At 36.9% G+C, this 23,823-nt stretch overlaps 1 protein-coding gene across 4 annotated transcripts in view; it reads left to right on the top strand.

Moving 5' to 3' along the window:
* The window catches only part of Heatr5a (HEAT repeat containing 5A), a 122,305-nt gene that overhangs the window by 78,755 nt on the left and 19,727 nt on the right, over positions 1-23,823 (top strand). For 2 of the 4 annotated variants that reach the window (XM_070026387.1, XM_070026377.1), the window contains exons 22-30: positions 563-589; positions 3,027-3,165; positions 8,000-8,179; positions 10,296-10,535; positions 13,837-14,018; positions 15,200-15,268; positions 18,893-19,072; positions 19,844-20,033; positions 22,878-23,126. In XM_070026387.1, the coding sequence (XP_069882488.1) occupies positions 563-589; positions 3,027-3,165; positions 8,000-8,179; positions 10,296-10,535; positions 13,837-14,018; positions 15,200-15,268; positions 18,893-19,072; positions 19,844-20,033; positions 22,878-23,126 (1,456 nt within the window). The remainder of the gene's footprint in view (positions 1-562; positions 590-3,026; positions 3,166-7,999; positions 8,180-10,295; positions 10,536-13,836; positions 14,019-15,199; positions 15,269-18,892; positions 19,073-19,843; positions 20,034-22,877; positions 23,127-23,823) is intronic. The other 2 variants (XM_070026404.1, XM_070026395.1) reach the window with 1 other exon arrangement.

Here is a 23,823-nt window from a genome sequence, read left to right as displayed (position 1 = left end):
GAATACAATCCAGGTCACTTCTCTTTGGACATGTATCCTTGATCTTAATTTTCATTCTGAGACTTGACCAGAGATTATATTTTTTTAAAAACCCTCATTACACAAATGTACATTAATTTTTTTTTCTTTTGCCAGTCCTGGGTCTTGAACTGTTCCTGAGCTTCATTTGCTCAAGGTTAGCACTCTACCACTTGAGCCACAGCTCCATTTCCAGCTTTTTCTCTTTATATGGTACTAAGGAATCGAACCCAGGGCTTCATGCATGCTTAGCAAGCACTCTACCACCAAGCTACATTCCCAGCCCCACAAATGTACATTTCTAAATTATGATGTGCTTTATCTCTTTACATCTTTAGTTAACTATTTTCAAGATTTTAGCTCAACTCATCATGCTTTATTAAGTTAAAAAAGGTGTGTGCCATATTTTTTAACTGAAGCTAAGCCAGTTTGAATGATAACTATCAACATTTACATTTTAATGCTTAGCTGACTGTTACCAAAGTCATCCTAGTATTTATCTCTTGGTTTTGTCATGACTGGTCTGTCATTTGTTTTTGTGCAGGAGATCTTGTTGGATAATTCTGTGTTGGTAGGTCCCTGACCCTTCATTCCTAACATTTTTTTTGAGGTTTGCAGTGCTGTTTCTTTGTGTCATTTTTCTTTGGTTGTAGATGCTCTTGTTTTTGTCTGCATCTCTGTGGTTAAGTTAATCATTAATGCAAAGCCCAGTATTATAGCATGTTATATGATGTTTAATACCAATATAAACAAATCTTTCCTGACCTCCTCCAGCTGGTGTCCTCACTTCTTGCACTGAATTTTGCATCATTTTGATTTAATATGTTCAGTTCAGAAAGGAGTTGTGATTACAGTTTGATTTAATTTCTGTATTTTGCTTGCCTTGTTTGTTTGCCTTAACCCATTCTATTGAAGTGCTGGAGAATGACATGGAGATATTAAGCCTCCTATTTTGCTTTGTGCTATAGCATTCAATCTGTATCATACCACATAAAGAATATATCCCAGCATGCTTTAAGATTGTTTGACCATCCTGAAAAAACGCTGCACTTGTCTTGTGTTACATGCTTGTAAAATTCATTGAAATAGCTAGTAGGTTCATTAATGTTTCTTTAAAATTGCCATGTAATATGCTTTTTTATTGTAATTGTTAAATACAGCAGTAATCTTGGGCATGAGTAAATGTAATTTTTTTATATTTTAACTTCTCTGTTATCCTATGTACTAGTTTCTAACAACAGAACAGAACCATGACTGAAATGACATTACCTTGAGACATGTGTGAGTGGCATTCCTCTGCAATCTACATTGGAATTTTTTATATAGCTTGCTTGTAAAATAGAACATACTTGCAAACAGTTTCCATCCTTCTGTTTCACTGATGATATAGTAACTAATTTCTTCTGGTTTGGGAAGTATGATAAAATTGAAGATTCAGTACTTTCTACATGTGTTTTATACATAAAAAACTAGCATCATCTACCTTTTTTTTTTCCTCTCCGAATCTGCTCTTTACAACAAATTCACTCACTTTACCTCTCTCCTATAGACCACGTCACCATAAGATGATTATCAAAATTATGCATTGTTTCTCAAAATTTACTTTGAGAAACACTATCATAAAAATATATATTGAGCTGAGTGATGGCCAAGTTGTAAAGGGTATGCTTAAAAAAAAATGGACCACACCAACATGATCTGTCCTGCTTAGAAGAAAATAAAATTCAAATTTCTAAATTTTGTATTATTAATGAAACCATTTAATAAAAATTTGTATCTAACAGCCCAAGTGTGATGGAACACACCTGTAATTCCGGCACTCAAGAGACAAGGATAATATGAAGTTTGAGGCCAGTCTGGACTACATAGCAAGTTTCACCCCTTCCAGGGCTATATAGTGAGACTTGGTCTCAAAACATTTTAAATAAGCCAGGCACCGGTGGCTCATACCTGTAATTCTAGCTACTCAGGAGGCTGAGATCTGAGGATCACGGTTCAAAGCCAGCCTCCGGCAGGAAAGACTCTTATATTCAATAAAACACTCAGAAAACCAGAAGTGGCACAGTGGCTCAAGTGGTAGAGCTCTAGCCTTGAGCTGAAGAGCTAGGGACAACATTCAGGCCCAGAGTTCATGCCCTATGACCGAAAAAATAAATAAATAGAATAAAATCACATCCAGGAACCACTAACTTACAATTATTATTTGAGTAGATCACAGTGCTTATCATTTGTTATAGGGAGACAGAGTTTATTGAGATGTACATGATAGCTCTATGATATGTACATATATGTATATTTATACAGATGTATACATATATGTAAATTTTGATATTCTGTAATCTTAAGAGCATTTTTGCCGAATATGTTTTCTGAATAAAACTGCTATTTAAGGATTCATTGACTTTCTATTTATGTCTTCTGAATGAAATACTGTTTTAATAAAATTTTTGACATTATTATTTGATATGATAAGTACTCTAAAAGTTATGTTAACTTCCCAACAGGCTTGTGAAATGAGATAATGATGTTATAAATCAGGAAACTAAGACACACAGAGATTAAATAAGGTCACTCAACTAATAAGTGGTGGATCTAAGACTCAAACTAAGATGGTTTTAGTCCAGAACCTCCAATCAACCAATGTTACTATATTGCCTATGTTGCTATATTTGTATACATTTCTTAGAGAATCATAAAACATAGTGCATGAGCAAAATTGTGTAAGTTCTTTCCTCTGTGTTTATCTCTCAAAACATAAGTTTACTCAAATTCTGTCTTCCAACACTGTCATGAGGCCTTTTCTTGGATTTGTATATGAATATTGTGTAATTTAGTTCATATATTCTTTAAGCTGTTGATATATTATGTATCATAAATTTTAAGAAGTTTCTTTGTATTTGGTAAAATGTGGTCAGAATGAGGAGAAAGAAAGCCTTGTGCACATCTCATAGACTTAGTGATTGCCAGGGGAATTTTAGCTCTTTTATTCCCCAAATGGTCTTTTTCAGGTGAATCTTTGTAGTCCCTACTTGTTACTAAGAAGAGCTGTTCTGGCTTGTTTGCGTCAACTTGTACAAAGAGAAGCAGCTGAAGTTTCAGAACATGCTGTTGTGCTTGCTAAGGATAGCAGAGAAGAGTTGACTCCAGGTAATTTTTTTTTTTTTTTTTTTTTTTTGGTCAGTCATCAGGGTTGAACTCTGGGCCTGAGCGCTGTCCTTGAGCTCTTCAGCTCAAGGCAGTCACTCTACTACATGAGCCACAGCGCCACCTATGGTTTTCTGGTGGTTAATTGGAGATAAGAGTCTCATGGAGTTTCCTGCTAGGGCTGGCTTTGAACCGTGATCCTCAGATTTCAGCTTCCTGAGTAGCTAGGATTACAGGCATGAGCCACTGGTAATTCTTTTTGTCAGCATGACATCCAGGTCAAATGATTGTTTTAATATTAAATTTTCCATATATACTTGCATTTTTTAAGCAAATCTAAAATTTTACGTATAATATGTCTTCAATCTTCTGCAAGAAGCAGGTGCCAACATTTTATTCTGTAAACTTATAAATAATAAAGTCAGGTACCTGTGGCTCATGCCAATAACCCTAGCTACCTGGAAGTCTGAGAATGCTGGGATCTTGATTTGAGGCCAACTTGGACAGAAAAGTTTGTGAGGTCCCTTGTGAGCCTCATGTTTAGGCACAATGGTATGTGCTTGTCATCTAGCTACATTGGAGGCTGATATCAAAAGGATCACAGTTCCAGACCAGCTGGCAGAAAATTCCACAAGACTCCACCTCAACAGAAAAGTCTATGCCTAGTGCCATATATTTATCATCCTAGCTAAAACAGGAAGCCTAAAATAGTCAAATAATGGTCCAAGTGTGTACGTGGGCAGGAATAAAGCTATTTCTAAAATACCTAGTGAACAAAAAGGGCTAGAAGTATGGTTCAGTGGTGGAATGCCTGTGAGGCCCTGAATTCAAACCCCAGTACTACCAATTAATAATACTAATAATAATAATGTCTTAAGTATGTATAGTTTCTATAGTATTGTCATACTTTTAGAAAGTCATAGACTTCACAAAGTTTCCTGATATCATAAAGCCTTCAGATCCATGTGTTTTACTGTCAGGAGTCTGTACTGTTTATAATTTATATTAAAACATTCATGTTGACTGGGTTAATCAGCATAGCTAGACTGGCTTAATAATCTAATAATGTCAAACATTCTTCCCAAAGGGACTTTAAGTTCCTGTTCACTCCTAAAATTGTATCCATTGCTTTATGTTTTCATTGTGTCAGCATTGGGTACATTTTCCTAGAAATACTGAATTGGTTATATGAGCAAAATTAAAGAACTCATTGTGTTATTATTCTGTAAAAATGTTGTCATTTTCCAAACCCACAGGAAAGTTAGAGGAGCCATGCAGTAAACACGTAGATTCTCCTAGTTACTATCTTTGTTCCACTTATTTTATATTTCTGTATCTATTTCTCCATCAACATCCACATACTAATTTTTTTCTCAAGTCATTTCAAAGGAACTGCAGAAAATTTATCCCTAAATACTTCAGTCTCATTTCCCAAAAGTAAGGACATTCTGCAACATAACCACACATTATTTCTATGCATAAGAAAATCAGTGGTTTGGAATATATAGATGAATAAACCATTTCTAGCATAGATTAATAATCCTCAGACTTCTTCCAGTAGTCAAAAAATGTTCTTTCTATTCCCATCAAAATCCCAATGACATTCTTTACTGAAATAGAGAAAACAATCCAAAAATTCATATGGAACAACAAAAGACCTAGAATAGCCAAAGCAATTCTAAGCAAAAGAAAAAACATGGGAGGGCTCATGATACCAGATTTCAAGCTCTACTACTATAGACCCATAATAACAAAGTTTGGTATTGGCACAAACACAGACCCGAAGACCAGTGGAATTGATTAGAAGATCCAGAAATAAAATCATGTACCTATAGTTAGCTGATACTTGACAGAGGAGCCAAAGACATACAGGGGAAAAAGCACAGTGTCTTCAACTACTGGTGCTGGGAAAACTCGGCGGCTACATGCAAAAAACTAAAAGTGGATCCCACCCTATCACCATGCACTAACATCAACTCAAAATGGATTAAATACCTTAACATCAAACCTGAAACTCTGAAACTACTGAAGGACACTTGAACTTCTAGGCAAAGGCAGAAACTCCCTGAACAGAGGTCCAGGGTCACAACAAACTGGAGAGAGACTTGACAAATGGGACTACCTTAAACTAAAAGCTAAAAATATAGCTACCCAACTAGAAAGACAGCCAACTAATTGGGAAAAAATATTTGCCAGCAATATATCAGACAAGGGCCTAATATTCATTATATACAGGGAACTCAAGAAACTAATCCCTCCCAAATCTAACAAGCCAATCATTAAATGGGCAAGGGAACTGGAGAGAGACTTCTCAGAAGGAGATAAAAATGGCAAAGGGGCTGGGAAGGTGGCTCAGTGGTAGAGTGCCTTGCATGCATGAGGCCCTGGGTTCGATTTCTCAGCACCACATAAGCAGAAAAGGCCGGAAGTGGCACTGTGGCTCAAGTGGTAGAGCACTAGCCTTGAGCTGAAGAGCTGAGGGACAGTACCTAGGCCCAGAATTCAAGCCCCAAGACCACAAACAAACAAACAAACAAAAAGAAACACATGAGGAAATGTTCATCATCCCTGGCTGTAAAGGAAATGCAAATAAAACAACTCTGAGATACCACCTTACCCCAGTCAGAATGGCCCACATCCTAATTCAGCCAACAACAAATGCTGGTGGGGATGCAGAGAAAGAGGAACCCTACTGCATTGCTGGTGGGAATGTACACTAATCCAACCACTTTGGAAAGCAGTCTAGAGGTACCTCAGAAAACTAAACATAGACCTCCCCTATAACCCAGCCATACCACTCCTCGGCATCTACCCTGAACAACACGAACCAGTATACATGCACCTCCATGTTCACTGCAGCACTGTTCACAATAGCCAAGATATGGAAACAACCCAGATGCCTCACTACAGATGAATGGATCCAAAAATTGTGGTACCTGTATACATGAAATATTATGCAGCCATTAGAAAGGACAAAATAATGGCATTTGCGGGGAAATGGATGGACCTAGAACAACTCATGTTGAGCAAGGTGAGCCAAGAGCAGAGATATGTGGATGTTAAATCCAAAATGCAAGGAGATATGACAAAGTAAACAAGACTTGTGAAACAAAGGACCTCCACTCAATTTGTCATATCATTGCTAAATGACTCCATATTCTTGACCACATATATTATTTATATATATGCATATATATACATATATGTGCACATCTGAGGGAAGCTTGGAGGAGGACACAGAATCAGAGGGAAACAGGAACATATACAACAGAAGAGCCCATCATCTGCACTGGACATCGATGTAAACTAAGCAACTCAAGGGCAGTGATGGGAATGAGGGAAAGAGACAGCTTACGCTAAACAAAAGGAAAGAAATGTACATATCACATGATATGGAAGAAAGAGTTGTATTGTCAAAGCTCATAGAAACATAGACCATGGTAATGACAATTTGCCTTGTGAAGGTTAAAATGTGTTTGTGACTTTAACTAAGTATCGCTATCTCACAATATTGTGAAATTTATGTAATCAATCACAATAAAAATTATGTTTAAAAATGTTTTCTGACTCCTACCTACCCCCTCACCCTCAATACACAATACATTAGACACGAACGTAAAACATTTGTTTACCTTATGAGCTTTCAAATAATTCTATCTTCAAAATAGCATAATATTTTAATAAGATTAGTGTTTTATGTTCTTTCTAATTTTTCAAAATGCAGGCAGTAATTTTGTGTACATAGCATAAAGTTATTGAATGGAAAAAAGCTAGAGTGAAACAGCTCTAAGTTAAGTTTTAGATGGTCATACCTAAGTATTGTAGGAGATTGGTTCCAAGATCCACTATGGATATCAAAATCTTCAGGTAGCATAATCTTTAGAATCTAAATTATTTCGTGTTAGATGGGGTATATCTTCAAGAGGATTTTTGACATTTTCACAATTAAAGGAATTAGATACTAGATGCTTATAGTTTGAGATGCTCTATTGCTTCCAGTGAGAACATTGCGTTGTAATTGCTGTTAATTTAATAGTTCACAGTAACTTAGTTGTAGTAATTAAACACTTTTCTGTGTGCAATGGTTGTTTTCTGTTCTGTCTGTACTCTCACATTCTGGCCTATATGCCAGAATGAGGAAAATTTAATTATTTTTCTTGATTTGAAATTAACTTTAGGGAAAAAGTAAAAGAATCATAGCAAGAAACACTGGATAACATTATATGTGTACTGCATTGAACATTTATCAGATAATATAACAATACATTTTTTTAAAAAAAATAGCTGCACAGCAGTGCTGGAAATATAGCTCAAGTGTAGAGCACTTGCCTGGCAAATGAGCAGCTGTGCCAGACACCGGTGGCTCACACCTGTAATCTTAGCTACTCAGAAGGCTGAAATCTGAGGATCACGGTCCAAAGCCAGCCCAGGCAGGAAAAGCCGTGAGACTCATCTCCAATAAACCACCAGAAAACTGGAAGTAGTGGTATGGCTCAAGTAGTACAGCACTAGCCTTGAGCTGCAGAGCTGAAGGACAGCATCTGGGCCCAGAGTTCAAGCCCCATGACCAACCAAAAAAAAAAAAAAAAAAGAGAGAGAGGCTGTAAGTTCTAGACCCCCTGTACTTAAAAAAAAATAATAATGGTTGCACAGGGTCAAAGTCATGTAAAACTTAACTGTGGTCTAAGTTATATTTCAGTAGATTAAGGTTTAATATGTAGGCTAGTTCTTTAAGATTTATGTATATGTAACCTTTAATGAATATTGAATATGTGTGCTTCTCATATGGCAGTTTTGTTTTCTGTATTACTTAGATCACCGGTTTTCTTCTTGTCAGATGCTAACATCAAAGAAATGGGCCTTGAAGGGGCATTATTGACTTTACTAGACAAAGAGACAGATCAGAGATTATGTCAAGATATCAAAGAGACTTTAAATCACATGCTTACATCCATGGCAGTGGAAAAACTCTCCTTTTGGCTAAAGCTTTGTAAAGATGTACTTGCTGCATCTGCAGGTAAGTGCTGCTAATTTGCAGATGAAAGAATAAGATGGGGGGGAAAATCCTTATACAAAATACCACTTGGAATGCACCAGTTTTATCTACTTGAATTTTAATTGGGTTGTTACTGGTTTCTTCAGGTGATGATTCTATTTGAATTCTCTTTCATTTACACAAAATGAATTCAAAGTGTTCAGATTTGTTTTCCCTTTTGATTGTCCTAAATGATTTTCCAGTATCAAAGAAGCATTTATACTATTAAAACTATAGCCTAATTTATATTAATCCCATTATTTCTTTTCACATATGATAAACACTTACGAGATTGTTTTAAATCAAAAACTACAGAAATCTGCTAGGCTGGTGGCTCACTTCTGTAATCCTAGCTACTCAAGAGGCTGAGATCTGAGGATCATGGTTTAAAGCCAGCCTGGAGAGAAACTCTTGTGAAACTCTTATCTCCAATTAACCACTCAAAAAAAACAGTGGCCCTGGTGGAGCACTAGCCTTGAGCACAAAAAGGCTCAGGAACAGTGCCCAGGCCCTGAGTTCAAGCCCCACAACTGACTGAAGAAAAAAAAAAAACAAACACAGAGGGCTGGGAAGGTAGCCCAGTGGGAGAGTTCTTGCCTTGCATGCCTGAGGCCCTGGGTTCGCTTCCTCAGTACCACGTAAGCAGAAAAAAAAAAAAAAAAAGCCGGAAGTGGCGCTGTGGCTCAAGTGGTAGAGCGCTAGCCTTGAGCTGAAGAGCTGAGGGACAGCGCCCAGGCCCAGAGTTCAGGCCCCATGACCCGACCCCCCCCAAAAAAACCACAGAAATCTGTCCCTCCCACAAGGTATAACTTCTGTTTTCGCTGTATTTGATGTTGGTATAATTTAGGGAGTGGAAGGGAAAAAAAATTGTTTAAATAGGGATACAGGTTGACCCATTGCAACAATGAGATGTACAAGATGCTTTGTCGAAAAACGAACTTCACAATTTGGGGGGAAAGGGGAGGAGTGTAGGTGTGGAGATGGGAGGGAAGGGATGGTAGGGGAAAAACAAAGGAGGAGACATCAATGCTTGATAAGAAATACACTCATTACCTTGCTCATGTAATTGTAACCCCTCTGTACAGTATTTTCACAATAAAAAACTAAAGAAATCTTACAAAAGTTCTTGTTTAGAACAAGCTAGTTCTAAACCAACTAGAATATCACTAATCCACAATTAGCAATGTTCATTTCAGATACCATTAGAAAACAGTGCTATTTCCCTAGTGTCTATGCTAATACAAGATAATTGTTAGTAAAAATATGTATTTGGGTTTTTAAGTATGTGTTATAATGTAAGAAAGAAAATAAATTAGAGAAAAAATAAAAAATAAAGAATGATTCTGTCCAAGAACTGTTTACAACCCATCCTATGAATAGGTAGTATTCTATTTTACATATGAAAAAAATAAATAAAAGAACAGGCTTAGAGAGGAAATGAGTTGTTTAATGACAGCGCTACAAGCCTAAGTCTGCATAAAACACGTAAATTTTTTTTCCAGCTCCTCAAAAAATAAAACATTTGAACTTTCCAGTATCGTTTTGTTTGTTTTGCCAGTCCTGGGGTTTGAAATCCTGGGTGCTGTCCCTCAGCCTCTTTGTGCTCAAGGCTAGCATTCTACCACTTGAGCCACAGTGCCACTTCTAGTTTTTGAATGGTTAATTGGAGATAAGAGTCTCACAAAGACCTTTCTGCCCGGGCAGGCTTTGAACCATGATCCTCAGATCTCAGCCTACTGAGTAGCTAGGATGACAGGTGTGAGTCACTGGTATCTAGCTTAATCCAACTTCTTTTTGCTGGTTAATTGGAAAGAGTCTCCTTTTCTGCTTGGGCTGCCTTCAAACCTCAATCCTTAGATCTCAAGATTCTTGAGTAGCTAGGATTACAGGCATGACCCACTGGCAAGCTGTTAAAACTCTCATTTTGACCTGGAACAGGTTTCATAACATTTCCTGTAGCTTAACAGTGTTACCTGTACTTATTAGACCTGATAATTATTTAGTGACATGTGATCGATCAATCTAAAAGTCATTTTTTGTGTTCCTTTACAAATATAAACTGCAATTAATTATCATGTGTGCTTTCCCTTGGTAAAAGATTTTACAGGAGTAACTTGTGTGGATGCAGTGCAAGAGGAAGAAGGAGACAGAGGTGATGATGCTTCAGTCCTGACCACCAGAAGCAATGAAAAATCACACCCTTTTACAAATCCCCGATGGGCCACTCGGGTCTTTGCTGCTGAATGTGTCTGTAGGATAATTAAGCAGTGTGAGAATGCAAACAGAGCACATTTTGACATTGCCCTAGCACAAGAAATGAAAAAGAGAGACTCAAGAAGTAAGTGGCATAGTAATGAAAAGATCAAGCTAAAATAAAAAACTTTATTCTTCCAACTTAGTTATGAAACTTCATCATGTTTATGTAAGTTTTGGGTCACTACAATTTTAATATTACTTCTTTAATGATAATATTTTTTACATTTACATTTATCTAAAGAACATGTTCAATGAGGTAATTAGGTTCTTGAGAAAAAAGTATGCTGTAGATAGTTCACAAAAAAAATATTTTCTGACTTGTAATTTTTACCAGATTTTACTAGTAGATTATTTTGATCTGATAGATATGAAGAAACATGTAAGCCCATTTAAGTGTAAAATAAACTGATTATGGGGCTGGGAAGGTAGCTGGGAAGGTAGAGTGCATGCCTTGCAAGCATGAGGCCCTGGGTTCGATTCCTCAGCACCACATAAACAGAAAAAGCCGGAAGTGGCGCTGTGGCTCCAGTGGTAGAGCGCTAGCCTTGAGCTGAAGAGCTGAGGGACAGCGCCCAAGCCCAGAGTTCAGGCCCCATGACTGGCACAAAAAAAAATCAATCAATAAATAAACTGATTGTAACTCCACTTTGACCTCACCTATAGTTTAATTTTAAAATTCATGTGAGACCACATGTTCAAAAATACAATGTATGCCAGGCACTGGTAGCTCATGCCTATAATCCTAGCTACTCAGGATGCTGAGATCTGAGGCTTGAGGATGGAGCCAGCCCAGTTAGAAAAGTCTATGAAAGTCTTTATTTCTAATTAACTACCATAAAGTAGTAGTAGAAGTAGAGTTGTGGCTCAAGTGGTAAAGTGTCAACTTTGACTGAAAAAGCCAAAGGACAGAGCCCAGACCCTGAGTTTAAGCCCCAGTACTGGCATTAATAAAAGAAAATCCACAATGCACATTTCTAAATGCCATAGGAATATCAGACAAATTAATCATAAATAATTACAGAGCAAGTATTACTATTACCAGTGTATGAGTTAGATATCTCTGATTTAATTGTTTTTCAACCAAGTTTTTCTTGAAGTTCCTAGTTGAGTGCTATGCAAGATACTTTGGGGTATAAAATTAGTATGCCATGGATAGTTCCTGATTCCTATGCTCCCAATTAAAATTGTGGTTGGTATTCACTTAAGATTTGGGAGTGCTTTACTGTGAAGGTTTTTCTGTGAACTATTGTCATATTTTCTAGGTAAAGGTTATTTGTATTCCTAATCTTACTGAAACAGGATAAATTATTTTCTTATGTCTCAAATACTGCTTTATAAGAATGAAAGAAATAACCATTCCTTTTATATCATTTTTATATGCCCATCATTTGTATATCTATCAATATATGCAAAAATGAAACTATCCTGTGCCAGTGGCTCACACCTGTAATCCTAGCTATTCAAGAGGTTGAGATCTAAAGATCAGGTTCAAAGCCATCCTGGGCAGAAAAGTCTAGGAAATTCTTCTCTCCAGTTAAGCATCAATAAGCCAGAAGTAGAGAATAGCTCAAATGGTAAAACACCTCACTTGAGGGAAAAATACCAAATGATAGCACGAGTCTCTGAGGTCAAGCCCCAGTACCAGCATAGATAGAAGATAGGTAGGTAGGTAGATTAGATAGATGATAGATAGATAGATAGATAGATAGATAGATAGATAGATAGATAGATAGATAGATAGATAGATAGATAGATAGATAGGTAGATAGATAGATAGATAGATAGATAGATAGATAGATAGATAGATAGATAGATAGATAGATAGATAGATAGATAATATATCTATATATAATATTTATAGGTATATCCAGCCCATACAAAGAGCCAAATGATCAGGCCCAGAGTTTAAGTCCCATGACCCAAACAAAGAGCCAAATGACACATTTTTAGGTGGGAGTAGTAGGAAGTTACTGGTACTTGGGCTTGAACTCAGAACCTGAAGTTTCACTCTCACTTCTGTCTTTTTTTTTTTTTTTTGGTTAATTGGAGATGAGTCTCTTGCATTTGTCTGCCCAGGCTGGGCAGCTCTCAGACTCAAATCTTGACCTACTGAGTAGGTAGGATTACGGTCATGGGCATCCAGTCCCCTTAAAACCTTTTTTTTTCTTTACCATTTTTTTATTGTTATAAACGTGCTGTATAGAGGGGAAACATTATGTAAGTCAGGTAAAGAATAGAGTTCTTTTTGGACAAGTCACTCTTTCCTTCTCTGTCTCACAGTGAAACCTTTTTTTAAAGGAACATTAAGAGCTAAGTACTGAGGCTCATACTTGTAATCTCAGCTATGTAGGAGTTAGAAATCTTGAGGTTCTTGGTTAGGTGCCAGCCTAGGGGAAATGTTAGTGAGACTTTGTCTTGATCAGTAAGTGGGGCATGGAATAGTGTGTGTGTAATTCCACCTAGGCATAGGTAAAAGGAGGGTCAAAGTCCAGGATGGTCCCAAGCAAAAACAGTATACTCTTATCAGCAAAATAACTAAAGCTCAAATGGTAAAACACCTGCCTAGCAAGCATGAGGTTCTGAGTTGAAATTGCAGCACTGATAAAAATATAAATTAATAAAGGAACATTAAATCTCTTAGCATCAGCTTGAAAAAGAGCATCAGTTACTGCCTAATTCATCAAAACCTAAGGTTTGTTAAGTATCAACTAATGTACTTTTATCAGAAATTCTGAACAAAATGTTTATTGATAAGATTGTTAGCACTTTTAAAGGATGTTAATTCTGTCTTTGGCTTTTGAATAGCTTTATATCATTATTTGGTTTCAGATTGTTTTGTGGATGTATGCACTAAATTTCATTTTAAAGTCTGGTTTTTTTTTTTTTGGTGTGTCTGTGTGTGTCTGTGTGTGTCTGTGTGTGTGTCTGTGTGTGTGTGTGTATGTTTTAGTTCAGTGGTTTTTGGAGACAGAGTCTCACTCTGTGTGTGTGTGTGTGTGTGTGTGTGTGTGTGTGTGTGTGTGTGTGTGTGTGTGTGTGTGTGTGTGTGTGTGTGTGTGTGTGTGTGTGTGTGTTTTAGTTCAGAGGTTTTTGGAGACAGAGTCTCACTCTGTAACCCAGGATGACCTGGAACTCACTGTTCTGCACAGATTGGCCTTGAACTCAAAAACATCCTGTCTCATTCTCTCAATGCTGTGATTACAGGTGTGAATCACAACACTTAGCTTAAATTCTGTATTTAAAACAGTGAAAATAAGCAATAATCAACTGAAAGGTTCCTTTAAAAATTATAGGCTATGAAATTAAAGGAGGAGAAAATGTGACTGTATAAACCTTAGTTCCAGCATATTCATTTTCTTGATAAGATCTTTTTAATCTTATAGATGACTTTTTGGTGCTACATCTTGCTGACCTAATTCGAATGGCTTTTATGGCTGCCACAGATCACAGTGACCAGCTCCGTCTTTCTGGCCTTGAAACACTATTAGTTGTTATTCGACAGTTTGCAGCTATTCCAGAACCAGAGTTTCCGGGTCATGTGATTCTAGAACAGTATCAAGCCAATGTAAGCATCTTCTGTTAGAATTGTTTATATTAAACAACCCTGATAAAATGTCTGAGACCATTTGTCATGTCACCTAAATTCATGAAGGATATCTCTAACATATCACTACTATTGTCAGTAGGCAGAAAACATACACTGTAGAAGAAATCTAACAAATGATTTTTTAAAAGGTTCAAGTAAAAAAGTGGTGTACATAAATATTACATTTTAAGGGTTGATTTTTATAATTAAGGTCTGGTTAATTTGAGGGACTAAAGTAGCTTAGTAATGAAACTTTAACTTTTTAAAATATCTGAATAAGCAACATAGCACTACTCTATTTAGGCCACATGTGGTTTTATATTTATTACCCCTTCATTATTTTTTACTAGACCTAGGAAAGGATGCAGGTTTATGTTTCTGGTTCTGTAATTTTTTTTTAACTGATTGGATTTGACTGGTCCATTGAACTATATAAGGAGATCAAGGACAATAACAAAGTATCATCTGTCTTGTAATCCTGTAGCCATATTCAGCCAAGTATGTCCTAGGATTCAGACAGTGAAAGAAACTATCTAGAGCAATTCACCAGCTGGTTAGCAGTCTATATCGCTTCTTCCCAGCAGCTAACACCAGCGTATGGTTGGAGAGAAAGCAAAAAAGAAGAGGTTGAAGTTACATCAATTACCATATTAGAATAAAGTATTATAACCCAATTTAGTTAAGGGGAGTTTCTGTATTTTTAGCCCTTTTAGAACTGCAGGTGGTAGAAATCCAACTCACTTAGGCAGAAAAAGGAAAATTATTGTGAGGAATCCCTTGGTTGGTTCTGCTTTCTTTAAACTTTTTTCTAGATTTTCTCTCTTGAGTGATAGCAAGGTGATTGTCAGCACCCAGTTCCTCATGAAGAGACAGGGCTTCTTTCACAGGACTTTCAGGACTTTAACTATCCCAGTTGTGAGTCCCTGGAGCCAAACAGTACTGCCTGTTCCAAGGAAACCACATAGACTAACACTTGGGGGAGAAATGATTTCCCAAAAGAAAAATTGAGATGCCAATATCTAAAAATAAGGGAAGAAGGAAGATATTCAGGATAGGCAAACACAACAAATGCCCAGAGTAACTTATAAATAAACAATTTTGAAATAATGTTTAAGATTTGCTTTCTTATTGATGTATGGTATCATAAAATTTCTTGTCAGGTAGGAGCAGCACTTAGACCAGCCTTCACTTCAGATACACCACCTGACGTCACTGCCAAAGCCTGTCAGGTAAATGGTTAAAAAGAAAAACCTTTAAAAAATGATCTTAACAGTTGTCTTACCATCTTTCTCAGCTTCCCTTCCCTTTCTTCTCTTCCTTTTCTCTCCCCTCCCTTTATGTTTAGAGGATTTCCTCTTAAAAAACAACAACAACAACAAAAACACTGTATAATGGATATGTCACAATGCATGTATTCAGGTCCATATTAATGCATACAGGAATTTTTTTGTCTTTTGCTATTACAAATAGTACTGCAGTAAATGATCTGTGTAGGTCTCTGTACTACATGTAGGCATCTCTAAATAGTACTGCAGTAAATGATCTGTGTAGGTCTTTGTACTAGATGTAGGCATTCCCCAAAGTGAATGATGATTAAAGAGTACAAAGTTTGCCAATTGAAACACCTACCAGTAATATACACAATTTTCCAACATCCTCAGGAACATGGTAAATTATCAGACTTTGAGATTTTTGTCTATATGAGAAACAAAAATGTATAACCTTTTTACAAGGGCATCTCAGGAAAGCTTACATTTGTATTTCTAGCAAAGTTGAACGTATTTTCATCTAAGAATCATGTAATACTTTTAAGCAGTTGCTTTTCTTGAAAATGGTTGTCAAACACTATTCAACACTGTAGACCTGAAGTAAGTAAAAACAAGACTGGAATGAATAAATCAAATATAAGTGTAATGTAAAAATCTAATTTTAGTCAATTCTTTCTACTTTATTTACTTACTTATGCATGAATGCTGAGGATTAAATTCAAAGCCTTGAACATGCTAAGCATGTGCTTTACCACTGAACTGTACCCCTAACAAGTCAGCTTTCTTTTACTCAGTTGTGACTATGATACTTGCCACAGGAGGCTAAGATCTGAGATCACAGTTTGAAGCCAGTCTGAGCAGTAAAGTCTATGAATAGAGTCTTATCGCCATTTAACCACTAAAAAGCCAGAATAAAGCTATGGTGCAAGTGGTAGAACATCAGCCTTAAGCAAAAAGCTAAGAGATAGAGCCCAGGGCCCCAGTACTGGCACACACAAAAAGAAAAAGAAAAAAGAATATGCCAGGAACCAGTGGCTCACATCTGTAATCCTAGCTACTCAGGAGGCAGAGATGAGGATTATGGTTCAAAGCCAGCCTAGACTGAAAAGTCTGTGAGACTCTTATCTCCAATAAACTACTCAGAAAAGGCTGGAAGTGGCTCTGTGGCTCAAGGACAGTGCCCAGGCCCTGATTTCAAGCCCAAGACAGAAAGAAGGAAAGAAAAAGAAAGAAGGAAGGAAGGAAGTAGGAATGAAGGAAGGAAAGAAAAGAAAGAAAGCAAACAAAACAAAGAAGGAAAGATATGAGAACCTTCACTGCAATGAGTCTAATTTATTACATTGTCTGTGTTCTCACCATAAACCACTTAAAATGTACTGTGAGACAAGAACTAAATAAATACAGATAAATCTTATTTACAATGGAGTTAAATTTCAAAAAACTCATCATAAGTTAAAATACCAGAAATGGAAAATTCATTTAATATACTTAAAGTACCAACCATCATAGCTCAACAACTTAGTACACTGTAGTTTTACTGATCATATCGGTAGCCCAAGAAAAGATAAAATTCAAAGAACAGTTTCTTTTTTGTTGTTGTTTATTTGTTTGTTTTCAGTTGTGGGGCTTGAACTTGGGGCCTTGGCCCTGCCTGTGAGCTGTTTTTGTTCACGGCTAGCATTCTGGTGGTTAATTGGAGATGTGTCTCATGGACTTTCCTGCCCAGACTGGCTTCTAACCATAATCCTCAGATCTCAGCTTTCTAGCTGGGATTACAGGTGAGAGCCACTAGCATCCAGTTTAAAAGTACAGTTTCTATTGATACATACTGTCTTTGTACCCTTGTAAAGAAAAAAATCATTAAGTTGAACCATAGTGATTCGAGAGTCACCTATACATGGAAAAAGGCAAGTAAAATTTCTCTAGAAAAAGAAAGATGTCATTGCTCATAGAAAAAACACATTTTGGGGCTGGGAAGGTGGCTCAGTGGCAGAGTGCTTGTCTTGAATACATGAGGCCCTGGCGTCGATTCCTCAGCACCACATAAGCAGAAAAGCTGGAAGTGGCGCTGTGGCTCAAGTGGTAGAGTGTTAACCTTGAACTGAAGAGCTGAGGGACAGTGCCCAGTCCCAGAGTACAAACCCCACAACCAAAAAAAAACAATTCTTTGATTCGTGAAAAAAAAAAACTTTTTGTATTGCAGAATGAAAGTTGTTTTTAAAATTAAAAATATTCTTTTGTTTCTTTCCTATGTTCTTCACTATTGGTATAACCCCTGTTTTCACTATATTTGATTCCTGTACCCTGTATCTTATATATACATTTTTCTAATTTGGAGAGGGGAAGGGAAATAACAAAAGCTGAAACAAGGATACAGGCTAACCCATTGTAACAATGAGATGTACAAGACTCTATGTTAAAAACAAACTCTACAACTTAGGGGTGGGAGCTGGAGAAGGGAGAGTTGGGGAGGAAGGGAGGGAAGGGATGGCTGGGGAAAAACAAAGGAGGGGGTAATAATGTTCAAGAGGAAATGTATGCATTATCTTACTCATGTAACTATAACCCCTCTGTACAATATCATTACAATAAAAAATATTTTTTAAAAATACATTGTTTTCAAAAGGAAAAATCTGGAGGTAGAAGTGTGGCTCAAGTGGTAGAGGGCCAGCTTTGTGTGAAAAAGCCAAATGAGAGCATGAGGCCCTGAATTCCAGTCCCTGTGACATCATTAAAAAAAAAAAAAAAAAGCAGCAGCCAGGCACTGGTGGCTCACACCTGTAATCCTAGCCACTCAGGAGACTGAGGCCTGAGGATCACAATTCAGAGTCAGCCCAGGCAGGAAAGTCCATGAGACTCTCATCTCCAATTAGCCACCTGAAAACTGGAAGTGGAGCTGTTACTCAAAGTGGTAGAACACTAGCCTTGAGCAAAAAAGCTTGGGCATAGTTTCTGGGCCCTGAGTTCAAGCCCTACAACTGACCAAAAAAAGAAAGAAAGAAAAACAATCTGCTAGGTACCCATGACTCTACCTGTAATCCTAGCTGTTCAGCAGTCAGATCTAGAGGATGGTGGGTAATTCAAACCATGATGAGCAGAAAAGTCTGATAAATGTCATCTCAAAAACAAAAAACCAGCAAAAATCATGGCCGGAGGTATTGCTTGAGTGATAAAGTGCCAGTCTCAGCAAGCAAGTTGAGCAAGGGTAAGGCCTTGAATTCAGACCCCAATACAACCAGAAAAAAGAAAAAAGTATCTTTACTGAAGGCTAGAAAAAGAGCTCCATGGTAGAGCACTTGTCTAACATGTTAAGTGTTTATCTTTTCTAATTTTTTAACTAGTAAAAGAATCAAGAGTAAATTAAAATGTTTTTTTATTCAAAATAGCACTAGTTTCCTTGTGTCAACCTTAGTGTTCTTTACCTTTTGAAGTGTTGACTTTTGACTATCCTCGGCATATACCATTGGGTATCTCGATAACAAGGTTGTCTCAACGAATAGATTCCAGAGATGTGGATGAGCCCTGCGGAACTCAGAAAGGAATATTTATAATTTTTTTAGCTAACTTGATTTTCTTAAATATCAGGTTTGCAGTGCCTGGATAGCAAGTGGAGTTGTAAGTGATCTTAATGATCTCCGAAGAGTTCATCAGTTGCTTATTTCATCATTAACAAAAATACAGGCTGGAAAAGAAGCTTTAAGTCACTTATATAATGAAAGTGCTTCTACCATGGAGATCTTAGCTGTGCTGAAAGCCTGGGCAGAGGTTGGTACTTTTTAATTTATGATGGAAATTCTGGAAGTTGTTATAAACAATCTTAGGTCAATAACTGAAATTTGAGATTTTGTGTGTATGTGTGTTAGTAGGGAGGGTATGTGTTTGTTACCCAGGGTTTTGCTCACATTGAGCAAGTATCCTACTTCTGCACTACAGCCCTACCCCTTGGCTTATTTATCAGTTTAGTGCTTTTGTAAATACAGGACCTGGAGGCCAGCCTTTAGCTTTTCTACTCAAAGTTGGCACTTTATCACTCGAGTCACATCTCCAATTCTGGCTTTTTGTTTTTAATTGGAGATAAAAGACTTCATTAACTTTACTTCTGGGTCTAGCTTCAAACCAGAATGTTCACATCTCAACTTCCTGAATATCTAATATTACAGGCATGAGACACCAGTGCCTGGCTATTATTTAATAAGTGTTCACAAACATTTCAGTTCAGAAATGGCTTTCTATAGCTATGTTTAAATTATTAGGCTATAATCTACAGAATGCTGCAATCAGTTATTTGTAACTGCCCAAGTTCAAGAATAGAATAGCACCATATTTACCAGTTATTTGTTATCCCTGATGCATCTTCTAGCATCCAACCAAAGTTTTGTATGTGTGACTATTTCTACATGTGTGCTTTTTTATATCATATCATAGAGTATTTCCAGTTTAGTATGCTTAAGTCTGCCTTTTCAGAAAATGTAAAAATATTATGATACATTTTCATCAGATATAACATTTTATAACTTACAAATTAATCTTTAACAGGTATACATAATTGCTGTTCAAAAACATAAAAACCACAAACAAATTTCAAAGCCTACCACTTGTTTAGAAGGACTTCTTGAATTAGTCTATACAGACCTTGGCACACTAAGCAAACTCTGGCTTGCTGCACTTCAGGATTTTGCTCTCTTAACTTTGCCTTCAGAATTTGCCTCCCAACTTCCTGATGAAGGTAAGGAAGTAAAATAATCATGTATTTCAAATTTTCATAATTTATTACCCAATAATTTTTATCCAAAACATTTCTTTCCAAACAATTTTCATATACTGGATAAGCATCTAAGTGTTGATTTAGAGTAGATTCACAGAGTCATAAGAAATGCACATCTTATTTCCCACACACTACCAAATTACTCTTGAAAATGGTTTGAACAGTGTGTATGCCTACCAGCAACATGTTTCTGCTTCTTCACATGATATATGAAATATATTTTTGCTAATCTAGTGGGTATAAAATAGTATTTTATTTTAAATTTTATTTCTTTGAAAAATCGTATCTCCGTAAACTAATGGTAGTCACATCTTCATAAACTAATGGTAGTTGTTTTCTTCCACAAATACTGTAATCATAATCTTTACCCATTTTCAATTTTAAAGTCCTTTTACTGATTGAGTATTTTTTTGGTGGGGGGGCGGGGGGGGAGGGGAGGGGGGCGGGGGGGAGGGGGCAGGGGGGAGGGGAGGGGGGGTCAGTCGTGGGGCTTGAACTCTGGGCCTGGGCTCTATCCCTCAGCTCTTTAGCTCAAGGCAAGTGCTCTACCACTTGAGCCACAGGGCCACTTCTGGTTTACTGAGTGGTTTATTGGAAATAAGAGTCTTGAGGAGTGTTCTGCTGTGGCTGGCTTTGAACCGTGATCCTCAGATCTCAGCCTCCTGAGTAGCTAGGATTATAGGTGTGAGCCACTGGCGCCCATCCCTGATTGAGTAATCTTTATATATGTACATATTAACACTGTTCCTTTTTGGTGTGTCTTACATATATTTCCTCCTAGTCTATAGCTATCCTTTTGTTTAATGTAGTTTGTCATTATACTTTGTATTTTTGTATATTGCTTGACACATTTTTTCTTAAGATGACAAAGATCTATAACCTTTACAGTTTTGCCTTTCATGTTTTGAACAATAGTTGAATTAGAATTTACTTTGCAAGTATGTAATGGGAATAGGGACTTGACTTTATGCTGGTTACTAATTCCACATTTTTGTGTTGGGTAGTTGATTGCTACTCTTAATATTCTATGTTATTTCAGGTATTTTGTCTGTTACTATTTACTTCTTCTGGTATATATTTTAGATTAGGCCCATCACTTTCTATTATTTCTGTTCTATAATTTGAAATTACTTCCAAAAAGATCAGTAGAATATTTATTATACTTTACATTGCATAAAATGTAAGCAAAATGGAAATTAGCTGATTTATTGAAACAGTTTAACAGCAAAAATGAGTGATAGACATCTTTTAACATAAGTAAATCTTAGGTTAAGAGGGAAAAAAACAAGTTCCAAGGAGATGCATAAAATATAATACTTTTTAAGTAACAACACTATAAATATAAACACTATTAACAAAGTATAAGAGCATACTTAGTCATTATTCATCTGAGGACACTGGTTATGGGAAGAGAGACACAATCTGTCATATTAAAATTTTTTAGGGTTTTGTTGTTCTTTTTTTATTTTTTAATTTTATTATAAAGGTAATTACAGAGGGGTTATAATTACATGATTCAGGTAATGAGTACATTTCCTTTTGGACAGTGTCACCTGCTCCATTCTCTCCCAGTTTTTCTCCTTCCCAACTTCCCTCCCCCCAAAGTTGTATAGTTCATTTCCAATATAGTATCTAGTGATATCACTGCTAAATTGGTTTACCTTTTGTCCCACCATTTCTGTGCTGCCCCTTCCCATCTCCAAACCAGATACACTTATATACAAGATACTTATATACACTCAGAAATCAAAAACAACAACAAAAGGGAATAAACCAAAGAAAAAAAAGAAAAGAAAAACCACAAACAGTACAATAAAAAATTTCTTAATTCCATTTCTTGGAGCTCATTTCGATAAGCATCATTTTATACAATCATATGCACACAGCTATTGAGCCCTTGTGATCATCTCCTAAGAATATCCTCCTTTGTTGTCACTCTGAATACTTAGAGAGCTATTTAATTAATCATGTCCAAGGGTAATTATTTGTCTTTTGCTATCCATTGGGTTTACTTGTAGATTTATAGTCACATTCTAATTATTACAAGGAAAAAAATGAGAGAGATTTAAGGAAGTAAGGTAAAATGTTAATGTCAGTCTTGGAGACAGGTAAATGTGTTATTGCTATTTGTTTTAAACGTGTATACATTGTTTTAGATACACACTTTTTAAAAATATTTGCTGATCAGATTACAGAATATTGAGATTTCACTTCAGATTTCCTATAAGGTTAAATATAAATCAACAGGTAAACCAACAGTTGTGCTCCCAGAAAAAAGAAAAGCACTGGTAACAAAATCTTAATTGTATGGCAGCATGAATGAATCTCAAAAGATTTTACAAGGCAAATAAAGCACACAAATACACACTGTTGATAAGATTAGCTTCACGGGCTGGGAAGGTGGCTCAGTGGTAGAGTGCTTGCCTTGTATGCATGAGGCCCTGGGTTCGAATCCTCAGTACCACATAAGCAAAAAGAAAAAAACCAGAAGTGGCACTGTGGCTCAAGTGGTAGAACGCTAGCCTTGAGCTGAAGAGCTGAGGGACAGCGCCCAGGCCCAGGGTTCAGGCCCCACAACCGGACCCAAAAAAAAAAAAAAGATTAGCTTCACATAAACTTAAATTCACCATACCTGATAAAAATCTAAAAGTAGTTGCCTTGGAGCATAGGGGAAACAAGGGTATGAGTAAACTTTCAAGAATGATACAAATGGTCACTTGTGTAGCAGAGAAAAGAGAAAAAATATTGGAAGCTGATTTCTTCTTCCTTTCCTTCCAAAACTGCTTCCTTTTTCCCCATTCATAGGTGGTGCTTTCTACACAGCAGAGACTAGCGAAAATGCAAAATTGCATTATCACAACTCCTGGGCACTCATCCTCCATGCTGCAGCTTTGTGGCTGACAAGCACAGGTTTTGCTGTTGCTGAGCCAGATGAAGGCACAGCTAATCTCTCCAGGCCTGTAACACCAACTTCCATGTGCCAAGACTCATCATCCAAGGCTACAGTGAAGTCCCCTGAGGATGTCTACACTGATAGGTTCCATCTAATTTTAGGTCAGTAAAACAGTGTATAAGCAGCTGGGCACCCTTGGCTCACAGCTGTAATCCTAGCTACTCAGGAACCTGAGATCTGAGAATTGCTATTTGAAGCCATCTCAGAGAAGGAGAGTCCTTGAGACAGTTATCACCAGTTAACCAGAAAAATAAACCAGAAGCAGAGCTGTGGCTCACGTGGTAGAGCACTTGCCCTGAGCAAAAAATGCTCAAGGATAGTGCCCAGGCCCTGAGTTCAAGCCCCAAGACTGGCACCAAAAAAAAAAGTATAAAAGATGAAAGTCCTTTTAGAGTTTTTCTTGAGTTATACCTTATTGCCTATCTCCTTAGTAACTGTTAACTTATTCTATGCTGGATGATAATGATAGCATTGATATAACTAGGTAAGTACATTTGTAAAAATGATAATTTTTTTATGGAACTCGTTTGCCTTGTGTTTGCTAGACAAGTACTCTGCACCCCTAAAAATGTTCATATGATCTAGAATCTTATTACAAGTTGGCTTCAGTATCAAGTTGAATAAATTAAAGGAATTATAGGAGAAGCCTAGTTATTTTATTTCTGTACAGTTGTGTAGATGATGTGTGTGTGTGTGTGTGTGTGTGTGTGTGTGTGTGTGTGTGTGTGTGTGTGTGTGTGTGTACTGGGGCTTGAACTAAGGCCTCATGCTCTGGGCTTTTTCATACATAGCTAGTAC

The sequence above is a fragment of the Dipodomys merriami genome, unplaced genomic scaffold, assembly GCF_024711535.1.
Source record: "Dipodomys merriami isolate MVZ:Mamm:240054 unplaced genomic scaffold, mDipMer1.0.p SCAF_1, whole genome shotgun sequence".
Taxonomy (NCBI): domain Eukaryota; kingdom Metazoa; phylum Chordata; class Mammalia; order Rodentia; family Heteromyidae; genus Dipodomys; species Dipodomys merriami.
The sequence above is the reverse complement of the archived record's forward strand: the minus strand, read 5'-3'. Positions and strand labels throughout refer to the sequence as shown.